Source organism: Cydia strobilella, chromosome 11 (genome assembly GCF_947568885.1).
Source record: "Cydia strobilella chromosome 11, ilCydStro3.1, whole genome shotgun sequence".
NCBI classification, from domain to species: Eukaryota; Metazoa; Arthropoda; class Insecta; order Lepidoptera; family Tortricidae; genus Cydia; species Cydia strobilella.
This window is the reverse complement of record NC_086051.1, coordinates 8,198,818-8,214,820: the sequence shown is the minus strand read 5'-3', so window position 1 is coordinate 8,214,820 and position 16,003 is coordinate 8,198,818. Positions and strand designations below refer to the sequence as shown.

The following is a 16,003-nucleotide window of genomic DNA, read 5'->3' as shown; positions in this document are numbered from 1 at the left end:
AGAGTGCTGCGCCATTGAGCTGACTAAACATCAAACTATAATTATCTGTATTTATTTTACCGTATACCCAACATGGCCACGAATTTAGTAGAAACGTTCTTCAGCACACTAAGTAGCATTTGGGATGAATTTTGTTATAGTAAGAAAAAAGTCATAATATGCGGAGATTTTAATATAGATATTCTAAAGAAAAATAATACAAGTAATACAACAAACAATTTTAAAAATCTGTTAGCTGGCTATAACATGAAACTAGGAATACAACAACCAACTCGTCCAGTAAGCAACACTTGCATAGACAACTTTTTGCATAACATACGAGGAGGAAAGTTTAAAATCCTTGAATTAGCACTCTCAGACCATGAAATTTCCTGTAAAGAAAACATGTGCCCTAACGCACTGGTTCATAGAGAAAAGAGATTATGTAGAGGATAATATATAGTTGGTCAAGCAAATCTTGTCAGTAGCAATGTAAAGCAAACTAAAGTAGGGCAACACTCAAAGAGCAGTATTCATGCAGTATTGCGCTAAGAAAAGCAGCAATGTACATCGAAGTCATCGAACCCCAAAATGATTTTTTTTTCCGCTGAGCGCGCTCTTCGTACGTCAACTCAAATTGCTGCTCGCGGTTTATATTTTATTGAAACATTTTGAAATTGTTATTATTATGGAGTAAAAACGATGTTAATATTGTTAATTAATATGACAAGTAAATTTAGAAGACATAGATAGGGAGCAAACAGAATATCAGCACTGCGATAGGAGCTGTTTTTGACGCTAGTTTAGAAATTGAAGGAGCTTGAAGAGAATGAATATGCCACTTGTTAATGTAAATAATTGTACTTTTCCTGAAGAATGTCACATACTTGTGTAAATTTTTTATACGGTTGTATAGTAAAACAAACAACTGATATTTTGGTGATTATTTATTTTAAAAATAAAATAAACTTCTTCCAGTAATTGTCATAACCTCAAATTTTAGAAATGTTTACCATCAATGAGCATGATTTTACATTGTAGGCACCTTAAGTTCATGCACATTTGCACAATCTTATTTAATATATTGGTATTTAATGATGACAACAGAATTTTCTTATAAAATAGAGACGATTCAGAATGTAAACAAGCAAGATGGCGATCCACATTCCACAGATAAGACAAAGATGACAGGCGATTTCGGAATTATTCGAACACAGTGTTGCTAACCCGCGATTTTTCAAATTTGCCGCCTTTTTCTACTGACAAGATTTGGTTGACCCACTATAGTTAAATTTATAAATTGTCTAGAACAGCTTAGTTTTAATAGCACATATATGGCAAATAATCCAAATGTTGCTTATGACTCTTTTATTAGTAATTTTCAATTTTTTTATGATATGTGTTTTCCTGTGAAGCGAGTAAAAGTCACACTACTGAAAAAGCCAAAATGGATAACCAGAGGCATACGTACCTGCTCCAAACGCAAAAGACAACTTCTTTGGAATTACCGTAGGCCTGTTATATCCAGGATAAACACATATTTAAAATATACTCACAAAGACTTAGATAAGAATCTTTCCTGGAAACTTCAAACTGAGAGTATTTGCAAAAAACTAAGCCAATATTCATACACATTGTTTATGCTGCGAAAAATAGTGGGCCAATCAACAGCTTTGACTGCTTATCACGCATATGTTTCCTCAACGCTCAGGTATGGAGTTATTTTCTGGGGCAACTCCACTAATCGTGAACTAGTATTTCGAGCACAGAAAAGGTGTTTACGATCCATGTGCGGGCTGCAATATCTGGATTCATGTAAACCCTACTTTATCGAGTTGAAAATTCTCACGCTTCCTAGTTTATATATACTCGAAATAGCTTTATTTGTCAAGAGTAATCCTGGCCAATTTAAATACTTCTCTAATGAGAGACGATGTGATAAACTGATTGGTATCCCATCCAAGACAAAATTAGTCTCAAAAAGTGTCCTAGGAATGGCACCAAAAATTTATAATAAATTGCCAAATGTAATTCGGGGTAAGGAGGGCTTTAAAGAATTTAAACAAGCCTTAAAAATGTATTTAATAGAAAAAGCCTATTACTCGATCAATGAATTTATTAATGAATGTGTTGAATGATGTAGAAATTTTTACTATATTTTTTTTCTTTTGTTAACTGTTTGACAATTTTGACATGCTTCTTTTTAAAAACACACCTCTGACATCTGTTTTATATAGGTAGTTTAATTTTTTGCATGTGAGGTTGGCCTTATATTTTAAGTGTTTGTTGTTATTTTAAGAATATTTTAGCGTGTACTCTTAAAGGGCCCACTGACTATCAGTCCGCCGGACGATATCGGCCTGTCAGTTAGAACAAAAATTTGACAGTTCCGAACAACTGACAGGCCGATATCGCCCGGCGGACTGATAGTCTGTGGGCCCCTTTAGGTATTTTAGTATAGTTATATTTTTATATCGTACGCCGAAAGGCACACCATGGCTCATGGACCTAATATATTACCGAAATGACACCTTATGTAACCCATGATGACGAAATAAATGAATCTTAGGACTTCCGGTTCGAGCGCCATCTTGATAGTTAGCATCGTGATTAATTACTTTGTTTTTTGCTCATTAATATTGTTTAAAGTGTAATATCGATAGCTTATTATACAGTAAACTAATGTGGTAGTGTGCAGTGAATGGAGAATTAATTTTGAAGCGCGTTTAACCACCATCTTGGAGTCAACGGCCGGTAGTCCACGTGCTTCTTGTAAAGTCTAGCTATCGATTTACAAGAGCTAACAAATCACCGTACACTGTCTTGTACAACCGTACAATTTTTGTCGTTTTTAAACCTCTTAATACCTTGATACTGGCGAAATAGTCCCACTGGGCTGAAGCCATAATTTTAAAAGAAGAAGAAGAAGAAATGAATCTTAAATGAATCTTTGAATCGCCAGTCTTGGACCTGGAGCTCAACAACAATACCCGTGACGAGGAAATCGACATTCGCATTCAGAATGCCTTGCGGTGCGGTGCAGCTCTGCACAAAGTCTTGTCAAGTGTCCAGGCTTCTTAGCAGAAACACTAAGATCCGAATTTACAAGACCATAGACATAGTATAAACAAGTAGTTATAGACGCGCCACCGACCGACCGGGGATAAAAGAATGAATATTTATATAAAATTATCAAGATGGAGGATCGAATTGCCGCTTTACTGTTGTCATTTGTTTGTTGGTTTTTTTAATAGAAGAGCGGAGCCTTCTAGCACAAGTATCTTTTTACTTAAAAGAAGGTTCTTGTTTCGATCCTAGTTAAAACCTGTTGTGTACCCAATAAATCATTTTTCATTTTTTATTTTCATTTTCATTTTTTCTGTTACGAAAGTAGAATTGTGAAAAGTTGTTTGTAATTTACATTTTAGTCGAATATATGAGTAGTTTGTTTCTGTATTTGTCCAAATTTATTTTTATAGTCTATAGATATTTTACAGGTAGCACTAGTAGCAATGCAGGTCATTTCTCTATGGCTTCTGAACCCATCTTAGAGTACTTATGATATATGTGTAGATAAAGTAGTGTATGCAACTCGTGTGATTCCACACTTATGTTTTAGGGCCTCTCATTATGTATCAGTTTCATAAACTACTAGGTATAGTAGTGAATCTATATTTAATGCATACTTGAGGGTACAGTTACATTATTATTGCTAATGTTTGTTACTGTGTCTTATTAATAAAATCGAACAGTTTTTACTGTTTAATACTGACATAATAGGTACTACTACTTATTAGCTATTAGGTACTTACTTATTTTGTGCCCTCCCTAAAGATATTTCGTATGTATTTTTTTTGTAAAACAAAACACATTTATGTAATAGGTATCCTTAGAAATTATATTAAAAATATACGTAATTACATAGTCGATTTAACTAATACTAAGTTACCCGGGTATTGACTGTTGTAATTATAGATATACTGCCTCTATGTATTTTCATGATATTTACTATATCACTGAGACCTACTTGCAGTATAAATGTTTTAATTTAGAATATTGATTTCTTAGCTAGCTTAAATAAAATGGTGCATGCTTCTTCCGACAGGCTGGCTCTGAATTTATGTTGTACTAAACAATGATTCACACAACTCATAATAAAATTGGTGTACTAAGGACAAAACAACGTTCATTAATCAAATACGATCCACATAACCGCGAACATATTGGACCCTTCTCACAAGCGAGCTACATATGCGGCGGAAATAAAAACTTTTAGAAGTATATTTCCCGTTTTCGCTTAGGGTTCTACTTATCATCATTTTGAACTTTATTCCCGTTAGTAGCCGTAGAAACAGTGATTGATGGCTCACAATTTAACACGTTCAATATGGAATACGACGATACTAGTAGGTCATTTTTGCCCTGTACTAATAGAATTTCGCCTGGTGTAGCGTCCGAAACCGGAATTTTTTCGGAAGAATTTGACTCCTCATTATACTGTTATTACTTATTATAAAACATTATTTAGCAGTGTAAAACTGCTTCAGAATAATCCCAAAAAGGATGTTTAAATAAGTTTTGTTAATTTTGTTTTATGCCCACAGAGCATCAGCAGTGGACGTGGTCGGCGGCGCGGGAGCAGGATCGCGTCGAGGCTCCTACCGTACAGAAGACACATCCGAATCAACGCCTTCGATCGCCGGACTCGCCGTGGACGAAGACCGCCCCATCAGGCGCCGCGGTAGTCAGCTGTAAGTCACAATTAATTTAGGATACCAGAGGAACAAAGGAAATAACTTATCATACTCATATATTTATTTTTAAATAAATCAGCCCAGACATAGCCGCACTTCAACAAAGGACGGGGGCGCTCAGTGCAATGGCTGCTCTAGCCCGCACTGGAGACCCCTCGGAAGCGCCAGGCCCCTCGGCTGCAGCACTGGCCGCCGCCGCTGCAGCCGCGCGACAAATGTCGGTTGACGCGGAGGCGATCAAGATCGTCATACACGACGTCGATGATCGCTCTCCACGACGAGTCTCGCTGCGTCGCGATCCTAATGACAAAAGATGTAAGTTTTAGTTATTTTACTTTTTTAGCGTCAATTACTTGATCGTTTTATGTATAAAATGTATGTAATGTACTTGAAGCACTTAATTGGAAAACCATGGCAATATCTTGCTCTCTCATCTCAAATGCACTGCCTTATGGGAATATAGTTCAGATCCGGAAACCGCTTTTAACTTTTAATATGTTACTGGGCATCGTACTTGGTCTCCAAAACTGCCGGGAGACAGCGGCGCCGGCCATCTACTTCAGCGGAATGACGTCATCAAAATGACTCCCGCCTCGTTGCGAATATTGCATTTTGCACCCAAACTATGCATTGCACATACACGTTTGGGGTATTAAACGAAAACCAATAAAATATTATATATTTTACTAATACACTATGTACCAAAATATATAATAGTTTAAGAGAAATTTAAAAATAAATCAAAATAATGAAAAAAAATATTCGATTATTTGGGTTTTTCAACCAAACCAAAAGTCGGACGTTAAAGCAATGTACTACAAAATTAAAGCTGATGTCTCAAGCCATACACTGATATGAAAATAATCAAAATCAGACCAAAAATGTGAAAATTATGCATCAAAATGTAGGTATTTGCTAGAACAAATGCATTAAAATTAAAAAAATCGAAATTGGTCATTTTCAGGATAATCCGCATAAGCTTCTAGTATGTTATTAGCAATATAAAAAGGATCATAAAACTGCTGGGAGACAATCTCTATAGTGCCTGAGTGACAAATAATCGAGTCATACATGTGACCGCTGCCGAAATTTGCAAAATCTAAATTATAACTATATCATGAGTCATATACACGTGTGCTACATCAGACGAAAGGTTATTAAATATATTATGATTCGTGAATACATTATTTATAAAAAAAATATATTTTATAAGGAACTCTATTCTTTTGAATCGAATCAAAACCAAGAAAATTCCAAAACGACACCGACAACGAGCCCCCAGAAATTCTTATCTCTAGAGATAGAATATGCAATAAAAACTCAAAAAAATGGAAAGGCTCCCGGACAAGACAACGTCACAAATGAATTGTTAAAATCCCTGTCTACTTCACTACTGAGACCTCTACAAGTAATTTTCAACAATATCCTAAGATCAGAGAAAACACCGGAACAGTGGTCTAGATCGACTATAATACTATTGCATAAAAAAGGAGATAGGAGCGAGCTCGGAAATTATAGACCAATTAGTCTCATGACAAATATATATAAGGTGTTTTCGAAAATTATACTTAACAGAATAACAAATACGTTGGACGAATGCCAACCGCGTGAGCAAGCGGGGTTCCGCAAAAAAATTTCGACGGTAGATAATATACAAGTTATAACTCAATTAATAGAAAAGGCTAAAGAATTCAGGCTACCTTTGTACATGTGCTTCATAGATTATACGAAAGCGTTTGATTCTCTTTATTTCGAAGCCATATGGAAATCGTTAGCGCAACAAGGAGTGAACCAGAAATACATTAACATAATAACAAATTTATATACAAAGTGTAACGCCAAAGTACGATTAGAGCGGGAAGGTAAGGAATTCCCTATACAAAAAGGAGTGAGACAGGGAGACCCTTTGTCCCCAAAAATCTTTTCAGCTGTGTTAGAATCTATCTTCAGACGTCTAGATTGGGAAGCGAAAGGTGTAAAAGTCGACGGCGAACTACTAAGCCACCTACGTTTCGCGGATGACATTGTGGTATTTGCAGACAGTCCATCAGCTCTGGAAAGTATGATCACCGAGTTAGCAATGGAGAGCAAGAAAGCTGGACTAACAATGAATAAATCTAAGACAAAGATTTTAACTAATAGAAAACCTGAAGATATTACTATAGAGAACGAAAAAATCGAATATGTGAAAGAGTACATATACCTCAGACAAATAGTGTCGTTTGAAGATAGCACAGAAAAAGAAATACAAAGAAGAATATCTACAACATGGAAAAAGTATTGGGGACATAAAAAAATTATGAAAAACGGCTCTATTAATATTGGCATAAAGAAAAAGGTATTCGACATGGCAATACTACCGTGCTTAACATACGGTTGTCAAACATGGTCTTTGAAAAAGGCAGACGAAGAAAAGATTAATGTTTGCCAAAGAAAAATGGAAAGGAGCATGCTCGGACTAAAACTATCAGACAGAGTAAGAAATGACAAAATAAGGAAAGTTACCAAAGTAGAGGATGCAAAGATAAAAGTTCGGCGGCTTAAGTGGCAATGGGCAGGCCACATATGTAGGATGGAAGATAATAGGTGGACCAAACGGCTGACAGAATGGTTTCCGTATGATGGAAATAGAAATTCTGGACATCCGAGGAAAAGATGGAGGGATACATTTCAACAAATAGTTGGCGACAACTGGATGCAAAAGGCCCGCGACAGAGAAATGTGGAAACGCATGGGGGAGGCCTACGCCACAGAGGCGACTACTATTACTAATATGTAATTGTTGAAGAACAATCATATAATATAAGTAATTAATTGTTTAAGTATAAAGTAACTATATAATTAAATTGTAAGTTAAGCTATTGTTAGGTAGTAATAGTAGAAATAAAGGCTATTTTTATTTTATTTTTATTTTATTTTATTTATAAAAACATTGTATATTTTAAGAGTTACATACAAAGAAAAAACACTTTTTAGGAAAAAAGTTCATGTATATATATTTTATAACTCAAATAAAAACGTTATAACAATGTTGCGTATAATAAAAAAGAAACCAGTTATTCAACTATACGTCACAGCTTAAATTTTTAATTTCCGACAAAATCTGTGGAAGTTGTACCAAAAAAACTCATGCGCGCCATATTATGCAAAGAATAGTTCTAATTATTGGGTATTAAATGAAAGAACATTACATAAAACACATGAAAACGATATTTTGGAATGGAATTATAATTTATAAATTTTCTATTGCTAAATAACATACTAGAAGCTTATGCGGATTATCCTGAAAATGACCAATTTCGATTTTTTTAATTTTAATGCATTTGTTCTAGCAAATACCTACATTTTGATGCATAATTTTCACATTTTTGGTCTGATTTTGATTATTTTGATATCAGTGTATGGCTTGAGATAAGGCATAGCATAGTGATTGGGTGCGGTATTCGTCCTAATACTATATAATTTTCCATACGCAGCACGTGGTTTCGGCATGCGCGTCGTGGGGGGCAAGCCGGACGCCAGCGGTCGCCGGGAGGCCGTCATAGTGTGGACTGTGCCGGGCGGACCCGCCGACGTGGCCGGCTTACAACAGGGTGACAAGGTATAACGTCATTTCATTTATAAAATGTAACAACATATGTACAACCTTTGGCACATTTCATTTAAAGCATAGATTGGCTAAAAGACTTTTTCATATTACGAGTAGATGCCTGTTTTCGTGATCAGTGTTTTTTTATTTAGGTACAGTAGGCATGTTATTGTTAAAGTGTAATTTTGACGGTTCAAGAACTTGCATACCATTTTCGTTACATTGCGGTAATTGGTCGATCGACTGAATTCATTGTACTTATGTAGTTAGCAATGTGGCGAATATAACATGCAAGCTCTTGAACCGTCTACACGGTGCTTTAAAGTGTTCAATATAAAATTATAAGAGTAAACCAGCGATGAATACCTATATAGTGCAAAAGTAACAGGAAGTTTTGTAGGTAAGAAAAACTTACAGAAAGTTTGTAGGGAGAAATCTCAGCCGCCCTGATGCTCTGCGCCATAACGTAAATTTTACAAAAACTTGATTTTACCTTCTGTATTTTCTAAATACTATCGCATGTTTACACGCAAAATTATATTTTTCAGGAAACGCGAACAGTTTTGTGATTATTTGAAATTTGGCATTATACTGAAAGAGGCTTTATTCAAACGGTCTGATAGGGTTTTTGTAGTTTCGGTAAAAATATCTTTCAGTTGTACATGATTTTCTGTCAATATATTTCTCAAAATTAAATGTCAAATTGTCACGTCCAGCAACACGACCGGCTGACGAGCCCCGGCGAGCATCTATATCAACGAAGAATTTTGACAGATATGGCGAATGTATGGACATTTTACGAGTTTACATTTACGATTAAATTTCTCTGTTGCCTTTAAGAGAAAAAATAGGAAAAGGCTTGTAATGTTGTAGTCCAGTTATCTGGCTTTCAAAATCACACGATTTTATAACTTAAGCATCGATTTTTAGAGTTTTGAATGATTCACGGTTAGTTTCACTAGACTAATATTCACCCGTGAATATGATGCATGTAACTGCGTCGAAATATCGGGAGCTCACAAATAATACAAAAGGTAATCACGGTCTATATCCCGGTCAATATAAGTCATCGATTTTTATACAAATTTTACTAAACGCTGACACTCGTTCATCTCATTATAGGTACAACTTTGCATAAGTGTATTTATTAAGGACTAGCTGTTGCCCGCGACTTCGTACGCGTGGATTTGTATATATGTTGGTGGTTATATATTTTAAATGAACATAGAACATTTTGCAGCAAAAGATATCAGTAGGGACGGTAAATCATTTGTTAATAATTATACAGCGCATGAAATTTGTCTTTCACAAAGTACGAAGTTCCCCCTGCCCCTAACTGAAAAAAAAATGTTCTCGATATAATCCCTCTCAACACTTAGATTTTCAAGTCCACTATTAAAAAAAAATGTTGGCTCCCGCTGCTGCAAACTTTATTAAATACAAACTTTTCAAACACTGTGCAATTAGTTTCATGTTCCTAGCTAAAACGAAAACTTTTACTACATATAAACTTACATCCCTCTTTTAACACCCTTAGGGGTATAATTATTAAGAACGTTGAAATAACTTTTTTTGTAATATTATACAATGCCTTTCTAAGAAGTTTCAATAAGCATTTGTAATGGATTCCAACTTTCAACCCCTTTTTAACCCTTTTAGGGGATGAATATTTAAAAACGCTTAAATTACTTTTCTTGTATTCTAATAATATGCCTTTAAACAAAGACTGAAGTCCTGTACTCAAAAAAAGGTTTGATCTCCATACAAACTTTCAACCTCTTTTTTACCACCTTGGGGGATGAATTTTCAAAAACGCTGAAATAAGTTTTCTTGTATTTTAATAATATATCTTTTAACGAAGTTTCAAACTGCTAGCTTAAAATAAAACTTGAACCCCATACAAACTTTGTACCCTCATTTCATCCCCTTAGGGGATGAATTTTGAAAAATCCCTTCTTAGTGGAGACTAACGTTATGAAAACTACCTATTCTGAAAAATTCAGCTCTCTAGGTCCAACGGTTTGGGCTGGGCGTTGATTTAAGTGAGTCAGTCAGTCAGTCAGGACTTTTAGGTTTATATATATACTAGCTGTGCCCGCGGCTTCGCCTGCGTGGAATTCGGTCTGTTTCAGTAAGCGGCTAATTCACCCCTAATTTATCTCCCTGTCCCCTGGAGACAGAACTTAAAGTAAAGTTGACAGATGGATACGCTAGAGGACTGTAGTCCAGATAAAATATTTTACAATTAGGTACCTACCACCAAAGATAGATATAACTCCGTAATAGATGGATACAGTCTAAGGAAAAAACGTGCCTCGAAAATCACGAAAATTTGATTCTCGATCAGATGTCGCTACTACCTTTTGCCTACTCTCGTATAGAGGGCGTTGACGGTTTCGTTTGTTATTACCTAACAATTTTAACGCATATCAGTGAAACATGGGTCAAAATAAAAAAAATATTAATGCAAATAAAAAAGATCATTTATCCATATTTAAATACATTTTATCGTATTTTAATAAATCTTCATTTTTAGTTTTAAAGTGTGTCGATAGATGGCAGTGAATTTACTGTGGTTACAAAATTTACTATGACAGTACCGTTCTATAATATTATATCCTCTTTGCTACCACTAAATAAAATTACACTACAAAATGAATATTTTTTTTGCCCTTATTCAAATTTTTGTCGTGATTTAAATGGCATAGAGTAGTATAGGTGTATTTCGAACGATACAGTACCATTTTTGTTTAACGTCCTTGACTGTACCTATGCAAATCGGGTACACTACATAATTCCGAAATTTTTTATTTCGAATTTTAGAATGTCGAATTTTATCATTCCGATTTTTAAATGCTCGTCCCATCAAAATTCCGACTGTCATAATTACGAATGATGAAAATCACGAAGATTTATATTTCCGAAAACCCAAAAAGCCGAATATTGTAAATTCCGAACTACATAATTCCGACTATAACAATTCCGATGGTGGCAAACACCGAATTTAACATTTACGATTTTCAAAATCACGAATTCGGAATTGCCCTTATTCCGAATTAACGTGATTCCTATTTTAAATATCCCAATTTTTAAATTTCCACTTTTCTGGCAACAGTTCGTTTTCTTGGGGGTCGCAGTTCTAACCTAACCTAACCCACTTCTAGCAACAGTTCGGGTTCGCAGGTTCGCAGTTCTGTCTAATTTATTTATGCCGAATTTTTATGCCAAACATATTTTATGCCGAATTTAACATGATGCGGCACGACAGGTACCCGTAATAATTACTAAAACGTGAGTCTTCATTTGAATATCACGGATTTCATTTTTCCGATCTTGTAAAAAACCGAATTTCTGAATACCGAATTATTTTATTTCCGATCGGACAATGATTTTTCAGAATTTAGGAATTCGGAAAAAAAAATATTTTCGGAAAAGTGTAAAATCGGAACTTTAAGCTTTCTATCAAGTGACAATCGGATTTTAAGTTTTCGGAAATAGCACATTCGTGATTTTATTCCATCGTGTTTTTAAAAATCGTAATTTTGATATTTCGGACTTATAAATAATCGGGATTATGAAAGTCGTGGTTATAAAAATCGGAAAAACATATTTCGGAATATTTGGGTGTTCCCATCAAAATCATGTCATCCAAATCGGTCCTCCAGTCAAATCAGTCAAAGCGTCTGCCCCTTTTTTTTTTCGGAGTTTGAAATGCATCTGCCCCTACGACTTGTTGATGGTCATAGCGAAGCAGACGCTCACGGGGACCTGTAGGCGCTTGAAGCGGAACGGGAAGTTGCTCGGAATGAGAAGGATACGCGGGATGAACACGGCTTCTCCGGCGCCACACTCCGTCAGGATCTGCGCCTACATATGTATTACGTACGATATATTTGGGATCACAATCGAACTCGCGCTGGCTTGCCGTTTCAGCCGAAAGCGAAGCGACCTGCCTGGCTAGAGCGCCACTGAGTCTCTCACCGTGGTTTTTCTCAGTCTCCTGAGACCGTGCCCCTTGTGGCCGCAATGCATTGCGAGACTTTTGCGAAAGATTCGATTTTTTTCGGCAAGGCATGGTAACGCGTTTAAGTCCCAAATCGTTTGACATTTACTGAAAAATGATTTTTTTAAAGTACCCACCTTCGTGACCATTATTAAGAGGAAAGGGCACGGCCGCTTCTCCATGCAAACGCAGTCTCCATTTTTTTGGTTAAAAACTACCCTATGTTCTTCCACGGGACTCAAACTATCTCTATACCAAATTTTATCTAAATCGGTTTAGCGGTTTAAGCGTAAAGAGAAATTAAAAAAAGTTTTTTCATATTTTTTGTGTTTTCACTCGGGAATGGTATCATTTTGATATCATAAATGAATTCGGCATACCCGATTTATACAAAATCGATACCTAACTTGGCCTAGTAGCTAAAATGATATAGTTATCAAGATAAAGTTTTTAACCGCTTTTTCACCACCATGGGGGATGAATTTTTAAAAACGCTGAAAGTAATTTTCTTGCTTTTTAATATAATAACGTTTTGCAAAGTTTTAAGTTCCTAGCTTAAAATAAAATTTGCACCCCAAGACCCCTTTTCAACCCCCTGAGGGGTTAAATTTCCAAAAACGTCAAAATTAGTTTTTTTGTAATCGTCTATCATACCTTTCTAAGAAGTTTCAAAGCATTTGTAATGGATTCAAACTTTCAACCCCCTTTTAACCCTGTTAGGGGACGAATTCTTGAAAACGCTAAAATCACTTTTCCTGTATTATAATAATATGCTCATTATACAAAGTTTCAAGTAACGCACTCAAAAAAAAATTGATCTCCATACAAACTTTCAACCTCTATTTCACCTCCTTAGGGGATGAATTTTCAAAAACGCTGAAATTAGTTTTCTTGTATTTCAATAATATATCTTCTTACGAAGTTTCAAATTGCTAGCTTAAAATAAATCTTGAACCCCATACAAACTTTCATCCCCTTTTTAACCCCCTTAGGGGTAAAATTTCTCAAATTTTTATAGCCTAAAACCTGGCCGTGGATTTTTTCGACAGATTAGTAAAGTTTGCATCAAAATCCGTTCAGCCGTTTTCATTTGTAGCGCGGTCAAATAAACAGACAAACAGATAAACAGACAAACAGATAAACAGACAAAAATTCTAAAAACTGTTGGAATGTGTTCTGTTATCGATTCTAAGTATCCCCAGGCAATTTTTTTTCGAATATCTTCCATGTACAGACTTTCGACCCTCTTCCGCTTTATTATATGTATAGATAGATATTGTAGAAGAATTAAGATTTTCAAGAGTATTTGATTATAAACACACTCTTTGGGATAATAATTACATTTATAATAAATAAAAAAATCGATGCATGTTGCAATCCCTTCAGTCCTCAAATAATTTTAATTTAATTCCAGTATCTCATGCTAGTATTAAATATGAAATTGGTGCGTTAAAATGAGGGCTTAAGTGGTTATTATATGTATTAATCAAGATAAATGTTATGATTATAATATATCTACAATTTTTTTAAAGCATGTCAATTTCATGTTACAAGTCTACGTCTATATATATCGTATTCTAAAATTATCCTTAATAATAACAAAAATCATTTCAAGCAAACTCATACAAATTACTATTATTACAAAAAAAAACAAATGTTATGATTAGTTATAGGACTGATGTTATGTCTATGATTAGGTATTGGAATGGGGTGGAGTGCCGTTGACGGAGCGCAGTTTCGAAGAAGTGTGCTCTGTCCTGGATCGCAGCGGAGACAGCGTAGAGCTCCTAGTGGAACCCGCGCCGCCTCAGGACGACGCGGCCACGCCTGCCACGCACTCCAGCCAACACCATCATGCCCTATATGGTACATTGCTCTCCACTTGTATCTTAAATCATAAAACCTGTTGCGCTTACCTACTTCTATCTTACCCCATTATCCATAGCAATAAAAACAATATACAGGATGATTCATGAGACGTGAGCCATGTGGACGAACCCAATTCACACAATTTTAATGGATCATTCACTAACGTATTTAAGCGAAACAACCACTCGTTTTTCCTGTTTTTAACTTTTTGGTAAGTGAAGGGTTAATTCTCTTCAATAATGGACACCCTACAATGATTAATTTTATTAAGAAAGATAACCTCTTTGATCCTTATCACAGCATTTTTATTATGAAGAGATACGATTTTTAAGTAACCAGACTCTTTTGACATTCAATTTGACATTTGTCACGCATAAAGCAAAGAGTATCAGTATTTGACGAAAGTATTCTAACGATATTCTAACTGTAATGACCATGCATGTAAATAATTTAAAACTTTTTCTTTTCAAAACGTTAATCTCACTAATAAATACTATACGAAACAGTAGCTTATCATTAACTAAATGCGTATGGTCCACATCTTCTGAATTACCCTGTTTTAAATGCTAGAATAGTAGTTAGCTAGAAGTTAAAAAGCTTTACAGAAGCTAGAATAGTTAAAAAGCTTTACAGAAGGAATTACAGTACCTAGGTGGAATCTACTAGTACTTAGAATAGATACGAGTATCTTAATTTGACCGGGACATCATATATTATATAGATCCTAACAATACCGTAAATACTGTAGAGGCATAACATCTTTTTAAATACCGTAGGCACTGATCAAATTTTATACACCAGGCAGCACATTATATGCATACTCGAATGTAGAATAGATATTAAAATTTTCATGCAGCAAAGCAACGCTTAAATTTCCTATTACATCTTTCTAAACGATTAATCTTCTTGCATAGTTTCTCATTTTTCTCCGCTGTCATTTATTCTTATCTTACCTTACCTTTCCTTCTTCAAGATTTTTAGCTCAAATGTTTTATTTCATTGTACCACTATATTTTTCAGTCTCTTCTCAGTTCTAACTTCACTTCACGATACTACCATCACTCTTAGAAGACAACCATTAAGGAACAGTACCAATGCGTGTTTATTGCAGCTAAACTCATTAGTGGTGTAATGCACAAACATTGTTTTGGTTCACAGAACCGGATACCGACAAATCACCATCGTCGCCGACCCGAAGGAAATTGCCGAAAACCCCGGTATAATACCCATAGGCTTTAATTGTTTCGATATGTGTTGTGAACCCGTGAGACATTGAGCAGTTCCGCTCGTTCCTTCATGTACTCTAGTAGAGACTGTCACTCAGTGCCTACTCCTCTGCGCTTCTCGGATCATTCATTAAGACTCTTAATCATGGTTTGCTCGAATTACCCTTTATGTCTAAAGTTAATGGATCATCTGTGTTGAACAAATTCTCCATTACACCGATGAAGTTGACTGTACCTGGTTAAGATGAGATGATCCAATAACTATACGATTATGAGAAATCCATGAATGACGTTGTTATTGTACTGTGAGGAGGTGAGGTATGTTAGACGTTATGTGTCTCCCGCCATGTTGTGCCATGTGAAGCGAGGAGTCGAGTCGTATCGTGACCCATGCGCGGCCACTGCTGATTATATACTTTCTTCTCTATCCAAGTTGAGGCCTAAGGTAATAATAAATGTTATTTGTTGTATTACTCGGCACACATCTTGCCGATTAGCCTTCGGATTCATGTTGGATACAGATATGAAGCGCAGGGGCTGACTTCGTTGCTCTGCTGTGATACTGTAGCAAACATCTTCCACG

The 16,003-nt window shown here is 35.5% G+C and overlaps 1 protein-coding gene across 1 annotated transcript in view; it reads left to right on the top strand.

The window, feature by feature from the left end:
- Positions 1-16,003, top strand: part of LOC134745116 (regulating synaptic membrane exocytosis protein 1) — a 115,179-nt gene that overhangs the window by 77,885 nt on the left and 21,291 nt on the right. Inside the window, exons 7-11 of the mRNA XM_063679078.1 lie at positions 4,584-4,730; positions 4,813-5,048; positions 8,210-8,334; positions 14,023-14,191; positions 15,353-15,411. Coding sequence (XP_063535148.1) covers positions 4,584-4,730; positions 4,813-5,048; positions 8,210-8,334; positions 14,023-14,191; positions 15,353-15,411 — 736 coding nt within the window. The remainder of the gene's footprint in view (positions 1-4,583; positions 4,731-4,812; positions 5,049-8,209; positions 8,335-14,022; positions 14,192-15,352; positions 15,412-16,003) is intronic.